Consider the following 24,614-nt stretch of genomic DNA (forward strand, 5'->3'; position numbering starts at 1 on the left):
CAGCAAATATTTTGGGGGCATCTACTACATACCAGGTACTGTTCTAAGATCTGTGAATGCAGCTCTCATTAAATATAGACGAGAATCCTGGGTGCCTCTTGGAGCTGCCATCCCACCCTGGCCCTTACATTCTGCCTTCTGCTGCTGTATCTCTGAAGCTGTGATGATGACCTGGTTATCTTCATCCCCTTCTTAGGAAGATTTTGATTGAACCACATCCCAGCCACAGAGCCCAGTCATACCAGCTGGCAACCGTGGCTTGGTTCTTGATTTAGATACTGGCCATTGTTGGGGCCACAGATACCAGCATAGGCGTGTCTCCAGTTGTCCAAGGTCAAGCCCACATCCATAAGCCTGTGTCTCAATGTGACTCTGTGCTGAGGAGCTCAGGGTTTGCAGGGCACATGGCCACAAAAACACTTAGTGATGCTTACCATCAGCAACAAACTTTGGGGGCAAAAAGAAGGACTGATCTGCTTAAACCCCATAAACCTGGCTATTCCTGTTCTCTGTTCTGACCTGGGCCCTGCTGTCAACCTCTCACCTGATCACAGCTGTCCCCAACCCTGAGCCCTTAGATTGGTGCCTTCTCCATCTCATTCATCAGCCTCCCCTCACCTGCCAGCCCCACTGAAGATCATTTTAGGAGAACATGACCTGATACCTCCCCTGGGGAAAATAGGCCATGGAGAGAAAGGTCAGGGGCTTAGTCCAGGTGAAAACTTGGCAGATTTCTGCAAATGACTGGGGTAAGAAAGGCCTAGTACTGTCCTTTGCCACTGCTGACACCAGGGAAAATCAGATGAGATCCTAAGGGGGAAAAACAATCGCAAAGACATGTCGCAGCCTCCTCTTGAGGAATAAGAGCTCTCTGGTTGGTGTAGTTAATTAAAATTATAGCTCAGAAGCCTGTCTTCAAATTAAGTACTGTCTTCACTGTGTTTTGCCCTGAGTGTGAGGGGCATTTCTTCTGCCCCAGTTCTTTGCTCAGTGATGAGTCCCAGGATCTTGCTGTGACCTGGTCTGGGGATGGGTATATAAAATGTTCCAGAGTACTTGAAGCTCTGGTAAGTGCCTAAAGATTCCTAATTAATCTAGGAATGAACGGTTCACTGGGCATTGCAGTGTCAAAGATTAATTGGAGACTGAGGTCTCTTAGCAAAGAAATGCACACTTTTCTCCCTCTTCTCTTGCTAGTTTTTTGTTGTTGTTGTTGTTGTTGGAGTGGCTTTTGTTTGCTTCTGGGTCAGATCCAGCACAGTGTTCTCTGAACCAAACATCATTTCCCACTGGGAAGTATGTCTGGCCCAGAGAGTGTTCAGTCCTAGAGGGCTCAGTGTTGCTGGCGCTGTTGGGAGAGGAGGGCCCTGTGCTGGGGTGGGGTCTGGGCTCCAAGAAGTCCTGGCAGCCAGGTTTCCCCGAGTCCCAAGTTTAGCCGCCTGGCTCTGCCCCTAGTCACCCGCCACCACAGGGCTCACTTCCACAGGCTCCTCATTGCTCTACTCATCAGGCACCTACTTGCCAAGGCAGCATCTGCGCCAGGGAGAGGGCTTCTCATCACCCCAGACTCTGGGGCACCTTTAACCTGAGGGTTTCCAGGTAGGTCCAGGTGTGTGGGCTTTTGAAGGCTGTTCGTTTTGTGAATGACCTGATAACCTCTTTTCATTTCTCTGTCTTCTTCTTTCTGATTTTTTTCATTACCCTTCCCATTGTCACGCTTTACTGAAATCCAATCAGAGCTAATAATACTTTCCAAGGGTATCAGCTGCTTTGGCTGATAAGATACTTAATTTTGTTAAGTGTCTTTATAGCCAGTGAATGAAATCATTAGGAAAAACCGAAAACAAAATCCCTTTTGTTGTGGAATTTTACAACACTTGCCTCCAGTTATCAGCACTTTTATTTATTGTTTCCCACCACTGTCCTCCTTGTTTAGTCTTTTTGTGGAGTATTTTAGAGCAAATTTCAAATATTGCATGACATCACATCTAAATACTTCAAAAGGTAACTTTAACCAGCGAGAATGGAAACAAAAACAAGCCCTCTAATTGCCCACTCCCCCACAAGCCACAATGCCCTTTGTAACACCCAATAAAATTAACATTAATTTCTTCATATCAGGATCCAAATAAGGTCCACACAGGGTTACTTGGTGTGCAGATATTTTAGGAATGACTTTTGAATTTAGAATTTTTCAGTGATTAGGGTGGCCTTGCTAGTTGTTGAGTGCTTCCTGTGGACCCTGATGTTGATCCCAGATTCTCACTATGTCCAGCAGGGTGTTCTACCCATTTTACAGATGCAGAAGGGAATATAGCAGTTGGCCCCGGGTCATGAAGCCCCGACTGGACCGGATGCGTTAGCTTTGGCAGCTTGAGTTTTTGGAGGCCAGGGTTTTCTGTTTGGGTGCAGGCCGTGAAAGCATTTTCTGTCTTCGGTTGCCTCCTTCCAAAGGGAAGGCATCCTCTGTAGAAATGTTTGAAAATAATTGCTCTGAATGTTTGGACGTCTGGGGTGATCCATATGGTTTCTGAACATTATGCTTCTGCAAAACAAGCTTCCGTTTATGCCTGTGCTCCAGCGCAGTTGTGTCCGAATGTGCTCCGCTTTTCCTCTGAAGCAGAAGTGGTTTTGAATATGCCTCCACTATTCGAAATGACTTCTGGGGGGAGATGACAACCGAGCAGAGAACAGCCTGGCCTTATGCTGAGTCCGTGCTAAGTCCTCACATCCATTCCTCATCACGGCCCTCCAGACAGGTGGCATGGTTATTTCCACTCCCAGAGGAGGCAGCAAGGCTCAGAGAGGAGATGTCACTAGCCCAAGGTCATAGCTAAAACGTGGCAAGGGTAGAAAATAGGTTTTTGCCCCACAGCTCTGGATGCCCCCGCTGCACCTTTGTGGCCACACTGCCTTCTCTGCTATTTCCTCCACTCTGGGTCCTGCACTGGGACCTCGCTGTGCCAGTGTTCATCCAGAAAATGTCAAGCATTCAGAAAAATGGAAAGAGCCAAAATGATTCACCATATACTCCACCTAGATTAAGCAATTTGTGTTCTATCCTATTTGCTTTATCTCTGTATTTATGTGTTTATTTATACACTTTTCTGATCTGAAAGCAAGCTGCTGACAATCATGATCCTGAACACCCTAAATGTTTAAGCTGCTTCCCCAAAAATATTCTTCTACATTTCTCCTCTATTGGAGGAAATTATATTTCTTTACAGTGATCTCATATCCAGCTCATTCTCTAGTTCCAAAATTTACTGAGTCATCCTCAAAGTTTCTTTTTAATAGTTAAAACAAAACAAAACAAAACAAAACTTTCCTTTTGACCCAAGATCCAGTCAGTGCACAGTGGTTACATTTGGTTGCCCTATGTCTTTAGATTCTTGTAATGTGGAATATTGCAACTTTGTTTCTGGACTTGTCTGTTCCTCTGCCCCTGTAGTTTGACAAGCTGGAAGTTGAGTCCAAAATCCTGATTAGGTTCCGAGTATATACATTTGGGGGCAGGAGGAGAAGGGGACGACAGAGGATGAGATGGCTGGATGGCATCACTGACTCGATGGACGTGAGTCTGAGTGAACTCCTGGAGTTGGTGATGGACAGGGAGGCCTGGCATGCTGTGATTCATGGGGTCTCAAAGAGTCGGACATGACTGAGTGACTGAACTGAACTGAACTGATACACATTTGGAAGAATGCTTCATGGGGATGCCATGCACTCCATATAACCATATGTCAGGGATCTGCAGGGGTCTGTGGTCCTAGCATTGGTGACCGCAGGTTGGGTGTGCAGGTTAGTGCCATTTTTCCACAAAAAAAAAAAAAAAAGCTGAAGAAGAGTCGGTGTGAGTAGAGGAGCATCTTTGAGCCCGTGGCTTTGCCTTTTCCGTACAGCCTGTTCCTGGTTCTCTGTCTTTCTTCCTGGGCTCTAGATGGATGAGAACACCTCCAGACTTGACCCGCATATTTCCACTGTCCAAGCACTCACCCCTGGGCTTTCCTGGTAGCTCAGCAGTAAAGAATCCACTTGCAATGCAGGAGACCCCAGTTCAATTCCTGGGAATCAAAGATCCCCTGGAGAAGAGGTAGGTTATCCACTCCAGTATTCTTGGGCTTCCCTGGTGGCTCAGATGGTAAAGAATCCACCTACAATGCGGGAGACCTGGGTTTGATCCCTGGGTTGGGAGGATCCCCTGGAGGAGGGCGTGGCAACCCACTCCACTATTCTTGCCTGGAGAGTCCCCATGGACAGAGGAGCCTGGAGGGCTACAGGAGCTCCGCCAGGCTCCTCTGTTCATGGGATCACAAAGGGTCAGACGTGGCTGAGCAATTGAGCACAGCACCACTCACCCCATCCCATCCCGTCATAATTTAGGAGAGAATAGTGGAGGAGTGCATCTTTTAATCACCTCCTGTTTTTCCCCTTGGTCAGAGAGGGATTCCTGCCCTGAAGTTACAGGGATCCCGACCGTTCATGACAGTGAACACTGGACAGATGAGACTGAAGCAGTTCATTAGTAACAGACTCACAGCCCAGGGAAGCGGGATGCTGACCAGGGGCACAGCAAACCATGGGCAATGGGAGGCAGGCTTTGTACTATCAAGGGGCTCCAGTGCCCCCTGGTTCCCACAGGAGGATGTGGTTGACTTGTTAGAATAAGTCCATGGGCTGGCATTTCAGTCCATGGGACTGAGACCTGCTCTTCAGGGATGGGCAGGTACTATACCTGGTCTCCTTGATAAGGGGGGTTGTTTGGTTGAAGGAGCTGAGTGGAAGGGGAACTTGTGGTTAGGACATGAGAAGCCTTTGTGGTTTCAGATGTCAAGGGAGGATGTGATATTGGACCTTAGTTTTTGGTTTTTTGCTGCAGTACAGCGTACACCTCCAGTACACTCTCTCCACGCAGGCACCGCCACCCCCAGCAGTTCATCTTATGGTACAACCTCACCAGTCATACCAGCCCTCTGAGGTAGGTACTGCCACGATCAACACTTTATAGATGAGGAAACTGAAGCCTCGGAGGTGAAATGCCTTGACTAAGGTCCCGCAGCTGGAGGGGTGACTGAAACGCTCACCCAGGCTGCCCCCCGGGGTCTGTGTCCACTTGATTGAAAAGGACATGAGATCTCGAGTGGAGAAAGGGGGACATGAATCCAGGCCCTGCCTCAGGTGGGCAGTTACACTTGCTGAAGCCCCAGGCTCTCCATTTATCGAGAGCTCATTACGGAGCAAGGGGGACCATCGCCAGAGGGTGGTGGTGACTCCAGGAGCTGTTTCTTGCCTGGTCGATGGCTGGCCTCCTGGATGCAATTCTCCTCCATCCAGGTGAAGGGCAGGTAGCTTTGATTGAGTCAGCTGCTGCGAGGGAACCTGCGTTTCTGAAGGACAGCGAGGAGGGAAGTGGAAGCATCTTTTTCCATTTCTCTTTTTACCTCCTTCCCGGTGTGTTATTCCTTCTTTTTCTCTTCCACAACAAACAGCAAATTGCTCCTTACAAGGATTTGATCTCAGTTGTTCGCACTGAGATCGACATCCTGCGTTTCCCAAGAGTGAGGCTGTATTTCTAATTGTGGAAAATTTTATCTCTTATTAAAATAATTGCAGATGCCATTACATTGGTGGGGATCTGTGTGTGTGTGTGTGTGTGTGTGTGTGTGTGTGTGTGTGTGTGTGCATGCGTGCATGTTCCTGGATCTCCTTAGAATTCCAGAATACGTGCCAAGGACATGGAAGAGTGGACTTCATCAGTGGACTGCACAGATAGAACTGTGCAGATTTAGGCAAGGCATCCTATGTCTTATAACCTTACTGCTCTCATCTCTAAAATGGGAATAACAATAATTTCAGCCTCATACGATTATTATGAAGGTTAAACAGAGTAATGTTGGAAAACACCAAATAAAGCACTTGGCACAAGACAGCTCCAAACGTGATAACTAGTTACCATTATTATACTTGTTAGACTTGTCATGGGGATGGCCAAGCTCCCCCACCCAGGGTAAAGCCTGTCTGGTGGCAGGTCTCTGGTTTACTGCCTCACAGAGAGAATCCATCAATTTGTTCTCTCGATGGCCTGTCCCCAGGACTAATGGAAAATCTGAAACACCTCCTCCCTGCCAGTGGAGCTGCCTGCCTATTCTGCTGACCATTTGTAAGTGTTTTCCCTCTTGCCTGAGCGAGGCTCACTAGAGAGGAAAAGTCAATAGTGCAATTAAGAAACATGCTCTGCTTTCTGTTCTTTCCTGGAAAGCTTTATCATGTGTCTTGTTTTTTCCTCCTTTGGATCTTGCAAGGTTCAAAAGTGACTTTCTGGGCCATTGTTTGCTCAAAGAATGGCTAAAGGATGTGGTTGGTAGTTGTTGGCATTCATCTGTCCTGTCTCATCTCCTTCCCACAATATGAAACCTCACTGTCCCGGGTTGGGCAGAAACAGAGAAGGGAAGACTTCTTAGACCCAGTGGTCATGTCAGCCATCAGCATCATTCTTGCCCACATTTGCAAGAACAGCAGCCAATCAAATCAGCTTTGACTGAGCCCTTTGGTGACCCAGACCCTGTGCCAGATTCTAATATTTCTTCTTGCTAATGACAGTAGTATTATCACTGCCCTGCCCTGGCCATCCTGGGAAGCGAGGAAGGAGACTGGAAATCTCAGAGAGGTTAAGTGACTTTTCTCAAGTCACCCGGCTGGCAAATGCCAAATCAGTGATTTGAACCAAGTTTAAAGGTCTAAGTTCATATTTCCGTATAATCTTGTGTTATTTATGTTTGGGGGAAAGGATGTCGACCTCTGAGTCTAGTATATGGCAGAAATATTAACCTATCTTGGAAAAAGCCTATTAAGGAACATGAGTTAAATGTCATTGACAAATCTATGGAATCTCTTAGAAGATTATAGGGAGATCCTGGGGTTTTGAGAACTTAACTTTGAGTCAGAAAAGGCCTAGAGGACAGTAGCATCATAGTCCCTTGTTCAGGGACTTGTTGTTCCTGCTGCTGTGATGTCAAGATTGGCCATTTCTCTGGGTTCCCAGCTTTGGGCTGAATCTCTTGCCACATTCAGCAAGTGGACAGTAATAGATACACACCCTGGGGTGGTGAGACTTTGTGGTCAGAGTTCTAATACCTGTAACTAGAGGCCTTGACATCTCATCTCCCAGTCAGGTGGAGCTTAGCATCCCTTGACTATAGTCTCTGCAAGAATGTGATCATATGTGTTTCATACAGCAGGGTTCATAGGACAGTATCTGGTACACCACAGACACTCAGTAAATTTTTGTCGAATGAATAAATAACAGGCAAAGGCGGAAGTTGATTGCCTGCCCCTGCTGTGCCCCTTCCTGTGTAAGCAGACTGTATCCTAGGCTGCTTAAGGGCAGGTGAGCTGTGAAAACAGGACTAGCCAACAGGAGAGAGTGTGTCTGTGCATGTGTAGGTGTGTTTGTGAGCGTGTGTGAGTGTGGTATGTATCTGTCATACTGTAAATGCTACCCTAGCTGGCCCTGGTCTGGGCATCCTCTGATGGGCAAGGTGATGTTTTTATTTGCTGCTGATATTTTTTTATTAAAACATAAAAATGTTTCATCCACCTCATTAGAACTGATTCAAATGTATTCTTTTTAATGGCTGAGTAATATTCCATTGTGTATATGTACCACGGCTTTCTTATCCATTTGTCTCCTGATGGACCAGTACAATATTATAAAGTAATTAGCCTCTAATTAAGATAAATAAATTAAAAAAACATTAAAATGTTTTTATTTTCCTGGAAAGACCCTCATGGTACAGTGTGAGACACTGGAATTGCGTCCTTTTCTCCTGGGTGAGGGTTCAGGGGACCACGGCAGGCTGACAGGCCACGTGTCTGTGATCAGGCGAGGAGCAGTGACTGGTTCCCTACCTGAGGGGAAAAGGGAAACCCTAGGATGCTTTTGTCTGCTTGGCTTTATCTCTCCATCAGCTTTCTGACTGCTCTTCACTCTGTGTCAACATCCAATCTCCTTCTGCCTCTTTTCTATTTCAGTTAGTTTTGGTAAGGCCTTCCTGTATCTTAGAAACTTGCTTGCTTCTGCTTGCCTTCTGCTCCCTTAAGTTCTGGTTTGGTGTGTGTGTGTGTGTGTGTGTGTGTGTGTGTGGTTGTGGTTGTGTGTGTATGAGATATGTAGATAAGAGCTGGTCTAAGGAGGATTAAAGCATCTATGCTATGCATAGACTCGTGGTTCAGGCGGTAAAGAACCTGCCTACAATGCAGGAGACCCAGGCTTGATCCCTGGGTTGGGAAGATCCTGTAGAGAAGGGAACGGCTGCCCTCCCCAGTATCCTTGCCTAGAGAGTTCCACGGGCAGTGGGCCTGGCAGGGCACAGTCCACGGGGTTGCAGTGAACAGGCCACGACTGAGAGACTAACACTGGCCCTAAAAAGTTAGAAGAGCACCTTTGAATTTTCTTATTGTCAGTCTGCCAAATTCTTCTGTATCGTCAGAGAACTAAGAAGAAGATGAGCAACACTGTCTAAACTTTGCAGGGAGAAATTAAGAGAAGGTTAGACTAAGATAAGTGTCCAATTCGAAGGAGCTTGTCTTGGATCAAAATCCCACAGCAAGTTGCCTGACTTTGGACAGTTTTCATTTTCAGGAGAGAAAATTATTCATGTCCTATTTCCCTGGTAGCTCAGTTGGTAAAGACTCTGCCTGCAGCGCAGGAGACCTGGGCCCGATCCCTGGGTCAGAAAGATCCCCTGGAGAAGGAAATGGCTACCCACTCCAGTGTTCTTGCCTGGAAAATCCTATGGACAGAGGAGCCTGGCGGGCTACAGTCCATGGGTCCCAAGAGTTGGACACAACTTAATGACTCAACCACCACCACCTGTAATAGTAACTTCATGCTTTTCACATCAGAACATGTTGACCTATATAGCTTGAAAGTGAAAGTGAAGTTGCTCAGTCGTGTCCAACTCTTTGCACCCCCATGAATGGTAGCCTACCAGGCTCCACCATCCATGGGATTTTCCAGGCAAGAATACTGTAGCGGGTTGCCATTTCCTTCTCCAGGGGAACTTCCCAACCCAGGGATCAAACCTGGGTCTCCTGCACTGCAGACAGATGCTTTACCGTCTGAACCACCAGGGAAACTCATTTTATTTTAGTTTCAAATCACTGCTAAGGGCAATGATGTTTTTGATAATAGTTACGATTCAGTGACTGCGTTTGATGGGGGGAGAAGTCAGTTAGTTTGAGACTGGACTGGTCCTGGATGCTGAATCAGAGTTGATCAGTACCAATGCAGAAAACATTGCTTTCACACCTATGGGATCTCATTAACTCACATATTTTCTTTGAAATGATTAATACGTGATATTTCTGACTTGTTAGGTTTACATTCATCCTTCTCTCATAGCGCTTGTTCTTCCTCTCTGTTTACTTTTGGTCATTAAGTCTGATGAAGTCTTAGAAGTCCCCTCCACTCTTAAGCCTGTCTGGATTTAAAATGGATAAATGGGACATTTAGCCACAGAATTGGGGTACCGACTGTCACACCAAGACTCTTTCTTCAAGAGTCTCTGCAGTGATGGGGAAAGGCCATTCACAGGGGGGATAGTTTTGATTCTTAGCCTCAGAGTATGAGGAACTCTGCATTGGTGGGTCTGTCAGACCCTTTCTGGGCATTGAGATGTTTTTCTTTGCATTATATTTATTGGAAATAAAAGTAAGCAAAGTGGGTTTACATACCTCCCAGTGGCCAAAGAGTTGCTCCTCTTCCTTCAGCGTTTTCCTGAAAATTCAAGGGTATATATAGGTCATTATACTGGCCTGGGGTATGCTGGGATCATCAACATAGTCAAGTCATTATGCTGATGCTGGCAGGAGGTCCTAAGACTCTTGGGGCTATTTCTTCTGTAGTGAATGGCCTCCGATTGCTGTGCTTTTGAGTTATCATTTTTGCTTTTCATCTTTTTTCTGCCTCTTCTGTGGTGCAAGTGGTGCTGGAGATAATGGTAGGGGCTTCACAAAGCGAATTTCCGCTATCTGTGGGCATGATCCACCTGACTCTGTATCATGAAGAAGGCTTGTGCATCCTGCCTCCTCTCCTTCTATCCTCCCATCTTGCAGGGAATGATCTTGTTGACCTCACAGAGAAGGCCAGCCTCCGCCCAGAGGCAAAAACATCAAGGTAGAATTTAATAGCCTGCTTTTAACATTTACCAATGATTTATAAAAGGAATGCCAATCCCATAACTCAGCAGTGACAACAGGTTTCTTCTAGAATAAACTCACTGCAGTTTACAAAGTCTGAAGAAAAGTCACAGTGCAAGTGGAGAGCAGATCAAGCAAAACTGGCCCCCTTGGTTCTTCTCCCCCCACCTTGGTTCTTAAATGGCTGAAGTTGGGAAGCATGGGCTTTCCCCAAGAACTCTGTCTGTACCACTATAGCGCTCACAGCAATCTTGTGAAAAATGAAGATTCTGAGTCAGCAGATCTGGGCTGGGGCCCAGGTTTCTGCATTTTAAAAACATAATTTATTTCTTTTTGGCTGTGCTGGGTGTCAGTTGCTACACGGGCTTTTCTGTAGTTGAGACAAGCAGGGGCTACTGTCTAGTTGTGGTGCATGGTGAGTGGGCTTCTCATCCCAGTGGCCTCTCTTTTTGCAGAGGACGGCTCTAGGGTGTGTGGGCTTCAGTAGTTACAGTCCCCAGGCTGTCAAGCGCTGGCTCAGTAGTTGTAGCATATGGGCTTAGTTGCTCCATGATATGTAGGATATTCCCAGGCCAGGGATCAAACCCATGCCTCCTGCTTGGCAGGTGGACTCCTTACCACCGAGCCACCAGGGAAGTCCAGTTCCTGTGTTTTTAACATCTCCATCCAAGGTGGTGCTGATATGGTGGCCTCTTGTGACTCTAGGTTTGGTCCACAGACCAGCAGCATCAGCATCCTCAGGGAGCTTGCTGGAGATGCCAAGCCTGGACCTGCTGTATCAGCAGTCCCCAAGAGGTCTCTGGGTGCATTCTTGTTTGGGAAGCCCTGATCGTTCACGCTGCTGGGGGGCCGAGGGGAGGTCCTCAGTGCATAGTGAGCCCTGCTGAGCAGACAGTCGGATCCTATGCCTGAATTCCTCCCCTGGAAGCAAGGTTTCATTTCCTGCTTTCCAACCCATTTTACAAAGAGTTCCTGGAAGGATGTTTCCAGGCCTGGCATGCCCTCTCTTGGGGGCACCCTTTCACATTTCTGTAACTTTCCATTCTACTGCATGCCCATCTCTGCTCCCGTCTGCATTTTGAAACTCACGTCCTCTGTGTAGCTGTCTCGCTGTCTGGATTCTCGGAGGCAGACGCCAGTGGCGGGTGTGCGGGGAGAACGGACATCTATCTTTCCTGGTGTGCTGCTCCCAGAGGATATGATTTCCTTGACAGATGCGTTCTGGCTGCAGCCACTCAGGGTGGGATGAGGAGTCGTGTGATAGGCTGGGTGCACGAGGCTTTAAAAAATCGCCATGAGGATAGTGTCCCCTGGGCGACAGATGAGATGAGGAAGGACCGGGCTCAGTGGCATGCCAGCTCCTTGGCCCTGTGGCCAGCTGTGTGCAGAGGAAATGGGGATCAGAGTTCTGGGGTCTCTGAGAGTAGGGGCTGCAAGACCATTATAACGATGACAGCCTACGGGTGACAGATTGTATTTGAAAGGTGGCTGAAGCCCTATCTCTCATCTTACCTGCTTTTCTATAATGGGACTCTGCCACACCACTGCTAAGAGGTGGAGTCAGTTCCCCTGTTTTGAATCGGGGCTGACCTTCTGTCACCCAGTGATGCTACAGGACTTCGGAGGCTGGGTCAGAAAAGCCATTCAGCTTCCGCCTGGACCTCCTGAGACCTGCATTCCAGAGGAAGCCAGCAGCCATGAAAAATTCTGACTATGCTGACTCTGTCGTGCTGGAGAGATGTGTGCAGTGCTCCATGTGGCGGTTGCCAGCTGAGCTCCTGTTTGACAGCCAGCACCCATGTAATGGACCATCCTGATGTCCATCCTGGTCAAGCCTTCAGGTGATGCAGCCCCAGCTGATGTCTAACTGCTGTGACCACATGAAGTGAGCTCTGCCTAGCTGGACCCGTCTCAATTTCCTGATCCACAAAATCATGAGCAAAAGAAAACAAGCGGTTTAAGACATTAAGTTTTGGGGTAATTTGTTATGCATCCAGAGTAACTGGAGTATTCTGGAAGCTTTAGGTTTCATAAGTATATTCTTGAGGTGTTAGTCACGCCATCGTGTCTAACTCTTCTGTTACCCTGTGGACTGTAGCCCACCAGGCTCCTCTGTCCATGAAATTTTCCAGGCAAGAACTGGAGTGGGCTGCCATGCCCTCTTCCATGGGAACTTCATGGCCCAGGGATCGAACCCAGGTCTCCCACATAGCAGGCAGATTCTTACCATCTGAGCCACCAGGGATGCCAACATACTCTTTAAAATAACTTGCAAATACAATTCTTTTTACTTAGTTATATTTAAAATGCTTTTAAAATACCCAAGTGCAGTGAGTAGGTTGTTGCAAAATGAAATCCACCCACCACCATGCCCCTCCCCTCCAAAAAGCCTGAAAACTGTCTAGAAAACATTTTTTTACTAGAAAACTATCTAGTAAAAACTTGCAGTTGGAGGCTAGAGTAAAATGATAAAGCGACAAAATGCTGATTTCTGTGTGTGCTCTGTTAGGTACTTTATATTCGTTCATTTAAGTTTTATTTCCACTCTGTAAGGTGTGCCCATTTTACAGATGGCTGGACTGAGGCTCAGAGACGTTAATGAACTCACTAAGAGCCACACAGCAGGGGCTGGGATTTGAACATGGATGAGACTGACTCCAGTGCCTGTCCTTCAGCAGATGGAAGAATTGTTAATGTAGAGAGCTAAATTTCTAAGTCTTCTCTTCTTGTGGACAAGGGTGCTGGGAATCTTGAAGAATTTTCTTGTTTAGTGCTGGGCCCTTCAGAATCACCTGGGGAATATTTTAAAATTCATGTACCAGGCCCAGTCCATACCAAGGCTATAGGTCTGGGGTAGGGTGTTTCCAAAGGTTCTAACCCTTCTTCATTTGTCACCTCTGACCTAATCCAACCTCCCATGTTGTAGGGGGCTTCCCAAGTGGCACTAGGGATAAAGAACCCACATGTCAATGCAGGAGATGTAAGAGACAGGATTCAGTCGCTGGATTGGGAAGATCCTCTGGAGAAGGGAATGGCAACCCACTCCAGTATTCTTAGCTGGGAAATTCCATGGACAGAGGAGCCTGGTGGGCTGCAGTCTATGGGGTTGCAAAGAGTCGCTCATGACTGAAGTGACTTAGCATGCACACACTCATGCACCAGGTTGCAGGTGAGGACATTGAGGCCCAGTGAAAAGTGGGTTGTTCTGAGGCCAGAGCAGCTTAATGGTGGAGCTCGGGCAGAAAGCAGGTTTCCCAGCACCCAGATGGCATGAACCCTTGTGTCTTGGAGGAGGCTTGGAGGGCTGTGAGCAGAAATTACTTTACACATCAATGCAGGGGTCTCAGGGCATTGCAATAAGATCCTATAGTAGGTATGTTCTGGGCTGAGTGCTGAGTGAAACAGTCAGGGGCCAGCACCACTTTCTTCTTGAAATTTCATAAATACATGGACAGAAGGACAGAGTTTTACAACGTGAAAAGCCTCAGTTGTGGGGAGAGAGAGGGGAGGAAAGGAACAGAGGGAGACATAGAGAGGGAGGGACGTGTACATAGAGACACAAAAGACAGATTGAAGTTTAGGTCTTGTTTAGATATAGACATGATAGAATTCAGTGTGAGGCTGATGAGACAGAGGCTATTTTTTTTTTTTTAACAGTAGCAACTGTTCAAAGTCTGGAACAGACAGCAGTAGATTCTGCAGGCACTGGAGAGTCACTGAGAGTTCCACCCTGCTGGACTCTGAGGACATAGCCCTAGAGAGTGACTCCAGCCTCCCTGCCCTCCCAGTGTAGCTGGGCATACAGACAAATGATCATGCAAAGCCCCAAATCTAGGGCAGAAACCAAGACCCTCAGACTGCTGACTCTGTCTCAGGGCTGGAATGGCTTTAAGATGACCCACCATCTAGGTTTTTTCTGAGACTGGGGGTTTTCCTGGGATATAGGACTTATAGTGCTAAAACCAGCAGTGAAAGTGAAAATCGCTGTCATGTCTGACTCTTTGCGACCCCATGGACTATACAGTCCAAGGAATTCTCTATGCCAGAATACTGGAGTGGGTAGTCTTTCTCTTCTCCAGGGGATCTTTCCTCTCAAGGAATCGAACTGGGGTCTCCTGCATTGCAGGTGGATTCTTTACCAACTGAGCTATGAGGGAAGCCCATGAGAGTCCTGGGCAAACTGGGACTGTTAGTCACCTGGCTGGTCTCCTAGATGAGACGACTGTTGACCTCCAACTCCCATCCCCCAGCTTCCCTCCTTCTCATCTTGGCAATGGTACCCCATTTCCTGAAAACCCAAGCCAGAGCCCTTGGACTCAGCTCTGCCCATCACCCTTGCCCCCGCCTGTGCGTGTTCTCCCACTTTCTGCCCTGCCTTTTGCTTCTCTCTGCAGGCATCTCTTGTTGGGACAGCTGCCCTCACCTCCCCACTGTCTCTGCCTCCCTCCTCTGTTCTGCTCCAATGCTCCGTCTTCACCACTGTTCATTTCATTCCATGCTTTTCTGCCAAATTCCTCCTTGGTTCAAAAGCCAGATTCCTCAGTCTGGCACACAAGCCCTGACTCACCCAGACACATCTAAAGCCACTCTGAACTGGATTCACCAGTTGGAGAACTGGGCTGGAGAGCTGGGAGGGGGCCCAGGGGCTGAAAGCTGGCTAAACTGTTGTTCTTCCCTGCAGGTTTTCTCTTGGTGGTGATTCTTTTCAACCACCTGGGTGTTGCAGGTTCCCAGGGTGAGAGAGGGGTCTGGAGGTGGAGGCTTAGAGCTTTCTGGTTCCTTAACAGCAGTCACCCATCCCCCTCCCACTTCCTTCCTTCTTTCCTCTCCTCTGCTGTCTCTCCTGTCCCAGCCTTCTCCTTTCTGGAAGCTTCTTTCTCTCGCTCTGTCCCCTAGTGGTGGTGATGGTGGAGGGGCGCCATCTGGAGTAACCTGGAGGAGGAACACCGCGGGTGCTTTGCTCTAGTCCTGCCCGCTGCTCCATCCCCTTCGCTCCAACTCAAGTCCATTTTGTCCCCAGAGACGGCTGCTGGCCTGGCCTTGCCCCAGTCCGAGCCACCATTCTGGACTTGAACTCCCAGTTCCCTTTGGATGCCCGAGTTCTTAGGGTCTTTGTGTGTCCGCCTCTCAGCTCTTCTCTTATGCCCGCCACTGGTCCTAGCAGGCTGGTGGTGACAAAAGGCCCTGCAGTCCTGGTGATTCTTCCATCTTTCCCCTGCTGGAGCTGCCTGCGAACCATCAGCTGGGCAGCTTGTCCTTCCCTCCCCAGGGACCAGTCTGTCCACTCTGAGCTCTTGCGTAAGCTGCTTCCTCCCCAATGCTCAGCCCTCACGCCTCTTTCTTTGTTTTGTTTCAGTTTTACAGAGTTTTTGGATCCCTTCCAGAGAGTCATCCAGCCAGAAGAGATCTGGCTCTATAAGAATCCCCTGGTGCAGTCAGACAACATCCCCACCCGCCTCATGTTTGTAAGTACCCTTGATTTCATGGTTGATGGGACCCCTCACCCGAGTGTGAGCCACATGGGTTTTCACTTCTGTTTTTCCATCCCCTGCTGATGACGGCGAGCAGCCTGAAGAACAGAGGTGAATGGCCCAACAAATTAAAATTCAGTTCCAGATCAGGAGGGTTCACCGCTTGGTCATGTGAGAAGCAATTGCCCGAGGCTTTGGAAAAGAAGGGCCCTGCTTACTTGAGCTAAACCCGAACTGTTTCCAAATACTTAGAGTAGAATAAGATGAGCAACTAGTGAACAAAGTTGCCTGTTCCATTGTCTTTTAAAGCAGATCTCAGTTTAGCCATCCTCAGACACCGCTGACTGCTCTGTTAACCGCTTTTCTGGGTTTGGCTGGTCAGTTAACCAATGATGAGACCACTGTGTGTGACTCAACTCTGGATAGCGCCTCTGATTCTAGGATAAATGGGCTAACACCCAAATAATTGGTGGATATATTGGGACTAATTTTACCTCTTCATTCTACTCCATGTTGATTACAGCCTTTTACACTTTCCCTACTACGGGTTTTCCTGGTGGCTCGGGTGGTAAAGAATCCACCTGCAAAGCAGGAGCCCCAGGTTTGTTCCCTGGGTCAAGAAGATCCCCTGGAAAAGGGAATGGCAACTCCAGTACTCTGGCCTGCAGAATCCTATGGATGGAGGAGCCTGGTGGGCTATAGCTCATGGCATCGTAAAGAGTGGGACATGACTGAGTGGCTAACACTACTATGTGCTGGTCGCTTGCTGAAAGCTTAGGAAGGATTTTCTCATTTAGACCTACCTTGATTGAGGGTGGGAGGAAAAGGGACAACAGAGAATGAGATGGTTGGATGGCATCACTGACTCAATGGACATGAGTTTGAGTAAACTCCTGAAGTTGGTGACGGACAGGGAGGCCTGGAGTGCTGCAGTACATGCGGTTGCAAAGAGTCAGACACGATTGAGCGACTGAACTGAACTAACTGTTTCCCAGTGAGGAAGATGTCATTATTGTCTGAATTTTGCAGATGCAGACCTGCATCCCAAAGAGATGAGAGAGCTTGCCCAAGGCCACACAAGCTAGAGAGTGGGAGAGCCCAGATTTGCACCCAAGCAGCCAGCTCTGAGCCCTGCTCTCAGCCAGGAGGTTGCCCTGCAGTCTGGAGTCCTGCAGTCAGGACTCCTTGCTAAGGCTCAGCAGCTCCTGGAGAATTGCTTTAAGGCCTTTCTGTGGCAGAGGAAATATTGAAGCTTGGTCTTGTTACAGAACAAGAATGTAGCTTTTGGATGGGCAATGCTGTAGCTTGAAGCTTTTGCCTATTGACCAGCCATCATGTGTCCTGTCTCTGGGAACTCAAGTGTGTGTTCCAGAGTTTTATAGAGCACATGAAGGATATTTTTTGCACTTTGAAAGAAATCCCTCTGATTTGGGGAGGAAATCTTGTTCATCCGTGATTGGAAAGATCACCAATGATTGTTTCAAAGATGATTGGAAAAGATCTTTGTGTCTGTAGACATCCTCAAATGTCCAGAACAATACATGAACATCACAGACTTATTTTTATTGCTTTTTCATAATTACCTTCCTGCTGGAAAATAAACCAGATTTTTGTGAATATCAGGGAAATGGAATAATGTAGGGTTCTTGTGAGTTGGGCATTGCCTTACATCTGTGTATTAAAATCAGACTTTTCTTCCCGTTTCTGTTCCAACTCACATCTTCCATAAACCCTAGAAATAAAGTAACGAGCATGTGCCTCACTAGCTTACTCCATGGTCTTAGTAGGAGGACCTTCTGTTTATCACTTATCCCCATTTTCAAAGATTTCACATTTTGTGTGTTGTAAAACCCAATTTGGAGATGCCTGTTCATATGGGATGTTGTGATGAATCTGTGGCTGTGTCCTAGATTTATGAACAATGGATTGTTTTGAAGTCTAGATACAAATGCCACAAATATCCTGGCTGCAGACACAAATAGGATGGAGCACATTTGCATGTTGGCAGTGGAGGAAAGGAGGCAGTAAAGGAGTTATTCAGTGCTGTGATTCTCAGAGAATAGAAGGGCATTCAGCCACAAACACTGATGCATACCCTCTAATCTCCTAATGAAATAAGTTCAACCTTTTGTTTTGTTAATAGTTGTTGATGAATTTCATTCATTCGGTCGCAAGATTTAGTGCGACTCCATAATAACACAAGGAAAGCAGTAGAGACATTTAGAGTATGCGCAACGCAAGATGAGAAATGCTTTGTCACCACATAAATTAGATTTGTTCTCCTGGGTTTTATTGAGAGTTTAATATAAGATATCATTTGTCTGCTTTTGATCTCTACAAACCTTATGGTGTTTCTAAAAGAATATATAAGAGAACATATTTTCAATGTTTTTTAAAAAAATCACTTGGCTTCCTTAGAAAGCTCCAGTTTCATTACTTAACACATAAAGAATCCTGGGGTCTCCTCTACTTTTGTTTAGAATGTTTTACTCCAAGGGCAAACTTTCTAATAACCAAAGTGTTTTTTAAAGGCAGCTGTTGTGAATCCAGGTTTCTTTGCGAAATCAGTGTTTCTGGAGTTATGCTTATTTGTGTGCATGTCTGTTTTAAAAGAGCTACTTGGTTGAATGTTACAAAAATATTATCAGAAGGTTAGGGAATTAAGTGAGGAGTAAGTGGTAATGACATCACCTGGAAGCCACTGCCTGGCATTTTCTCTGTCTTTGGCACCATCAGCTAAGGTGAGTGTATCTGTCAACATGAAACTTGGGTGTGGTTGGACCATGGGATTCCAAGAGCTTGTTTCCCTTGATGGCCCTGGGCTCCTGTGGACCAGAGAGGAAGGCTGAGAACTCTCTTCTCACATACTGGGTCTTGACTTTAACATTTGCTGGATATTCCCAGGCTATCAGCCACTTCCTTATTCAGATGAGGCCATGCTTCCTTTCTGAACATGTGGAGTGTATCAGCGCATCTTTGAAAGCCTGCCTTTTGGTGTAGGAAGACTACTCAGCTGGTATTCGTTATTGCTGTTCAGTATCCTCTCTGTTGTTGCCTGCAGTGTCTTTGTCCAGAGAACACTTTCAGAGTGAGGAAAGCCATAGGAATTGCAGGTGATGTGAAGTCAAATCAGACTTGACCCCTGCAGGCTCGTGAGGACGATGGTACCCTGAAGCAAGGTGGAATCTGAGAAAGAGTGGAGCAGAGGCTCAGGCGCACTTTTAGGGACGTTCATCCCCATCCTCATCATTGTCCTCCTCCTTCTCATCACTATAGTAGTCACAACAGCAGCTAGCATCTCTTGAATATAGTAACTGTGCTCATCACTTTACGAATAGCATCTCAGTGAATTCTCTCAGAATCCTTTGAGGTTGGCACTTTTGTGATCCCATCATTTCAGTGGAGAAAATGAAACTGTTATGAGATTAAGCAGCTTATCCCAGGTTTACAACCGTCAGTGGCTGGACCAGGGTCTGAACGCCGCCGATCAGAGTGCAGACACTCTTGGAGCCATTCAGCCGTGCCGCCTTCTTGGAGGTTGAAGGGAGGTGGACAAGTGGTGAGCGCAGCCTGTCACACACAGAAGAGCAGGTGTCAAGGAGCAGACACAGGGGAGCCAGGCTGTGGGGCCCCGTGAATGGGAGTTTGCTTGGAGTACTGCATGGTGAAGGGGGCAGCGGGAGGCAGGGGTACAGGCAGAGTGTGGACAACTTCAAGTTAGTTAATTATTACTTAATTCAACAGAAAGTTATGAAGCACTTTCCTAGAGCCAAGCACGGTGGTGGGTAGTGGAGGTGCAGAGCTGACTAGGTATGGTTTCTAGTCTAGTGGGGGCAGAGACATGAACACAAGTCAGACCATTCAGCACCACAGAAAAACCCTCGAAGGACAGGCAAGACTCAGGGAACTGAGGGAAGAGGAGGTGTTTCCCAAATTCTTAACTTAAAAAATCTGCCTGAGATCTATCCTTTGCCCAAGATCAGTCTTTTTCCTCTGGCCATGATGTGTCCAGAAGATTCACTTCCGTAGCGTATTACTGGTACTGTGTTGACTTAATAACAGGAGCTTCTATTCTGTAATAGGATGCTTCTAATGAAGATAAAAATAAAATCAGCTTGTGGGGAGGAGGGAAGGAAAAGAGACCAAGCTGGCTCGTGGTAGTTGAGTTTTCAGACACTTTTGACAAGTCTGCGCTCCCAGCTCAGTGACAGGCTGTGACTGTTTGCCCACCACAGGGCCTTTCTCAGGTGGCCTTGTGTCTTGAGTTGTTAGAAGCATCATGCAGCATACATGCTTTCCTGTTGGATGCTGAAAATTCAGTCACTTTGGGCCCATTGTTTTGTCTGATGTGACTAACCCCCAGTGACAAGCTATTCTGTGGCTAAAACATCCTAACAACAGGTGCCCCGGCTTCAATCCGCTTGGTGGCTAAAAGTTCTTGGCCACTCATGCCCTTCCCTGGAGACAAGCTTTGTGTCTGGTGTCATGCCTGGTGGATTCTCAGAAGCATCCTGGCAACACAGTGCCTTATATCAGCATCCAGGGGTCACCCATTGTCTGGATTGGGGATGGACGGCCTGCCTTGTGTTGCTTTCATTGGTGGGTGCACAAGATATGGCCCTTGCATTCTCCAGCTTGCACTCCTGGTTGAAGCCATGGGGCTCCCGCATGGCGCCCCATCTCCTGTTTGGTCAGAACAGTCCAGCTCAAGGTCATCCCCAGGAGGCAGCCTCTGGAACCTTGGAGAGGAAGCCTCCCCAAATCATATTTTCTCTGGGGTTCCAAATCTGTCTTAATAGCGGGCTTCTCTGGTGGCTCAGATGGTAAAGTGTCTGCCTGCAATGTGGGAGACCTGGGTTCAATCCCTGGGTTGTGAAGATCCCCTGGAGAAATAAGTGGCTACCCACTTCTGTACCCTTGCCTGGAAAATCCCATGGATGGAGGAGCTTGGTAGGCTACAGTTCATGGGGTCACAAAGAGTCAGACATGACTGAACGACTTCACTTTCCTTTCCTTTTATGTTAATATCATGTATGTGCTAAGATACTTAGTTGCTCAGTCTTATCTGACTCTTTGATACCCCAGGGACTCACACCACCAGGCTAATCTGTCCATGGAATTCTCCAGGCAAAAATACTGGAATGGGTAGCCATTACTTTCTCCAGGGAATCTTCCCGACCCAGGGATTGAACCCAGATCTCCTGCATTGCAGGCAGATTCTTTACCATCTGAGCCACCAGATAAGCAGCCGATAGCATACATATATACGTGTGTGTGTGCGTTTATGTATATGTTATTGTTGTTCAATTGCCAAGTCATGTCCAACTCTTTGCGATCACATGGACTGCAGCACGCCAGGCCTCCCTGTCCCTCACATCTCCCAGAGTTTTCCAAGTTCATATCCATTGTTTCGGTGATGCTATGCAGCCATCTCATCCTCTGACACCCTCTTGTCCTGCTCTCAATCTTCCCCAGCATTAGGGTCTTTTCCAATGAGTCAGCTGTTCACATCAGGTGACCAAAATACTGGAGTTTCAGCTTCAGCATCAGTCCTTCCAGCAAGTATTCAGGGTTGATTTCCCTTAAGATTGACTGGTTTGATCTCCTTGCTGTCCAAGGGACTCTCAGAAGTCTTCTCCAGCACCACCGTTCGAAAAACATTAATTCTTCAGCATTCTACCTTCTTTACGGTCCAACTTTCACAACCGTACATGACCACTGGGAAGACCACAGCCTTGACTATGTGAACCTTTGTCGGCTGAGTAATGTCTCTGCTTTTCAACACACTGTCTAGGTTTGTCACAGCTTTCCTGCCAAGAAGCAAACATCTTCTGATTTCATGACCGCAGTCACCATCCACAGTGATTTTAGGGCCCAAGAAGAGGAGAGCTATCATTACTTCCACCAGAATGGAGAGAGGAGCTTGGAGGGCTACAGTCTGTGGGGTCACAAAGGGTCAGACGTGACTGAGCAGCTAAGCACAGCACACAGCACGTCTTCAGTTCACTGTTGTTCTCGTATTTATGGTTTGACTGTTGGCGGGGTTGCTGCAATACTGTTCACTGTTCAGTGAGCTGCTCTCTCCTCTTTGAGGGCAATGGCTGGTCTGTAGTGCCCAAAGTGAGAGGAAACCAAAAGCCCGGGACTTCTTTGACCTTAAGCTTATCTTTGGACTTAGGTAAGCTGAGCTTCAGCCAGCGCTCTCTAAACACTGAATGTGTGAATCAGAGCCGATGCAGTGTTTCTCAGTCACCAGAGTCATTTGAGATGCTTGTTACACAATGTAGATTCCAGACCTGTCCTATAAGAGGGTCTGAGGGATGCAGCCTTGTATCAAATGCTGCAGGTGAAGAGACCCCCAAGCACTGGTGTAGACTCACAGACTTGCTGGAACTCTTGCTGTTGCCTTTTTCAGCTGCCCTGGGTAAATCCTCTGCTCCTCTGCTCCAGTTCTGAATCTCCTTTTGTGCAGCTCCCCTGAAACCTGGGCCCCACTATTCTGAATACCCTCCATGACGACAGGACTTATTGATGTTAAGTTGTTCAGGGCCACGGCCAATAAGGAGGCTCATCAAGCTAGTTACTACCATTTGTGGTCACAAAGAAACCAGCCTGTAAGGAGAAGGGTTTCTCCTGTCTCATGAACTGTCTGTGAATATTGCTCCCAAAGAGGTGTTCCTAAGATGTTCTGAGCTCTAGCGGTCTGGTTCTTGCATATCTGCAGGACATCTCCAATTATTTTGATAGACTGTGTACATTCTGGAGGAATTCTGGTGTTTTTTTTAATGAAGGAAAGTATCTTTCAGCCATGCCTCAGTCCTGTTAGAAAGCCCCCTTTCCAGAAAGCAACATTGACTAGTGTGGAGACTTCCCAAATTGTGAACACTATCATTTAATAGTTACCATCTCCCACGCCCATGCCTCCCACCATCGTCTGTGAGCCCAGCTGTAGATTTGTGAGATATTTAATCCCGTTTGATTGTTATCCTGAGACGTTATAATCATAAGAATGTAACACAAATATTGTATGCCAAAAGGTTCGTTCAGCTTTGTTTGGTAAGACAGAATGAAACCCCCAAATGAACGAGCTTTTTGGCCAATCCACTACCTTTTTTTTGATCATTGGAATGTTAGGGAAAAAAAGTACTAATTATAGAATGCTGAGTAACCACTAGATATGGGAGGCAGAAAACCTGGCCTCTGGAGCCCATCTCGCTACTTCCCAGCTATGTCCTCAGGCACATCACATAGTCCCCAAGCCTGGCAAAGATTGTCACAAAGCCTGCATGAGGATTTAAGAGACCCTAGGACTGGATGGTACCCAAACATGGCTCCTGCCTCATAGAAGGTTCAGTGATAGAGCTGTTTGCTTCTGAATCCCACCAGCTTGATTCGTTAAGTGCATACTGTACTCCTGAGTGCTTTGGTCTAGGGGAGGAAAGGGTATGGAGAAGAGAAGAGGAGAGACTTCATGTGAAGGGACTAACCTCTGCTTTGTGGCAGAAAGGAATATTCAACCAAAGAATACCAAAGGGGAATGAATCAATAGACTCCCAGCAAATCCCACATGTTCCCATGTTGCCAGAGTGCTGGGGATGGGAAGCCAAGGGTTCTTCCATCCCTCCACAGGGGAGGATGGGAGGAGGGTTACTGGCAAAGATGTCACTGTAATTATAGGCTCTTCTTTTCTGTTTAAAAAGCCACCACTTTAAACGTGACTCGCAGCAATTAAAAATCAATTATAATCCGTAATCAGACCTCCGATTTGTCAAGTCTGTGGAATCTCTCAGTATAGATATAAATCCTTCTTAGTAGGAGGTCAGGAGTTCAGTGAGATCATTCAGCTAGTGAGTTCAAAGGAAGCTGCTGCTGCTGCTGCTGCTAAGTCACTTCAGTCGTGTCCGACTCTGTGCGACCCCATAGATGGCAGCCCACCAGGCTCTGCCGTCCCTGGGAAGCTAACTGGAACTAATTATCAATTGGTTCTCTGATAGAAAACTACTGCTTTCATAAGGGATTATTTGTTATTTCTTCCAGGCAATTTCTTTCCTCACACCTCTGGCTGTTATTTGTGTGGTGAAAATTATCCGGCGGACAGACAAGACTGAAATTAAGGAAGCCTTCCTAGGTAGAGTATTCCCAGTTCCTGCTTTAGGGGACGGGGCTGAACTTGATTAGATTACCAGATTTGGAAAATCTTAGTTGCACTCAACTGATTTTTCTCTTGGTCAAATTAAGCTTGGTAGACACAAGACAAGGTAAACGTTTAGCCCTTTTAAAGAGCCAGTGCTGGTCTGCAGGCCAGCCCATCGCCGCTGTCCCTTGTGCTGAAAATGTGTTTCAGGCTCCTCACCAGAGCTCTGTGCTTCCTAGGCAAACTGGAAGGACAGCTCTTGGCTATAAGGCAGAGTGAATCTGAAACTTTGTCACCACTGACTGTCCAACCCCACATTTGTGGCTTATAGGCCCCAATTTGGGACAATTCATTCAGACATCAACCACAGACTCCTTGACCAGTCACCACTGACTAGAAGCAAAAATATGGAAAAGCAGATGTAAAATTCAATCTCAATTGGAAACAAGCTCCATAACTCATTGCCACTGTGGGGACACTTCGGCAGTTAATCAGTTGTTATTATGTAAAGGATGCTGCAATCTTTGCCATTGAGTATGACACGATGCTTATAAATTGTCCCTAAGCTGAGCCATATCTGCATGTGACAGGAGTTTGATATTTTCAGGGTTAAATCCTTTTTTTTTTTCTGATCTGCATATTAATCAAAAGACAAAGTAAATGACAGCATGAAGAGAAAGTAAAACTATTTGGCTTGTTTAGCAAAATAAACTCCCTGGAAGCCAGAGTTTTAGCTTTTTGGTCATCAAGAAAACTGAACTGGGTTTATTTTCTGACATGACGCCTTGATGTTATCCAAACCCTCACAC

General features: G+C 47.0%; 1 protein-coding gene across 1 annotated transcript in view; it reads left to right on the forward strand.

Moving 5' to 3' along the window:
- The window catches only part of PLPP4 (phospholipid phosphatase 4), a 145,540-nt gene that overhangs the window by 43,840 nt on the left and 77,086 nt on the right, over window positions 1-24,614 (forward strand). The window contains exons 2-3 of the mRNA XM_042238552.2: window positions 15,557-15,665; window positions 23,709-23,799. Coding sequence (XP_042094486.1) covers window positions 15,557-15,665; window positions 23,709-23,799 — 200 coding nt within the window. The remainder of the gene's footprint in view (window positions 1-15,556; window positions 15,666-23,708; window positions 23,800-24,614) is intronic.

The sequence above is a fragment of the Ovis aries genome, chromosome 22, assembly GCF_016772045.2.
Source record: "Ovis aries strain OAR_USU_Benz2616 breed Rambouillet chromosome 22, ARS-UI_Ramb_v3.0, whole genome shotgun sequence".
Lineage (NCBI taxonomy): Eukaryota > Metazoa > Chordata > Mammalia > Artiodactyla > Bovidae > Ovis > Ovis aries.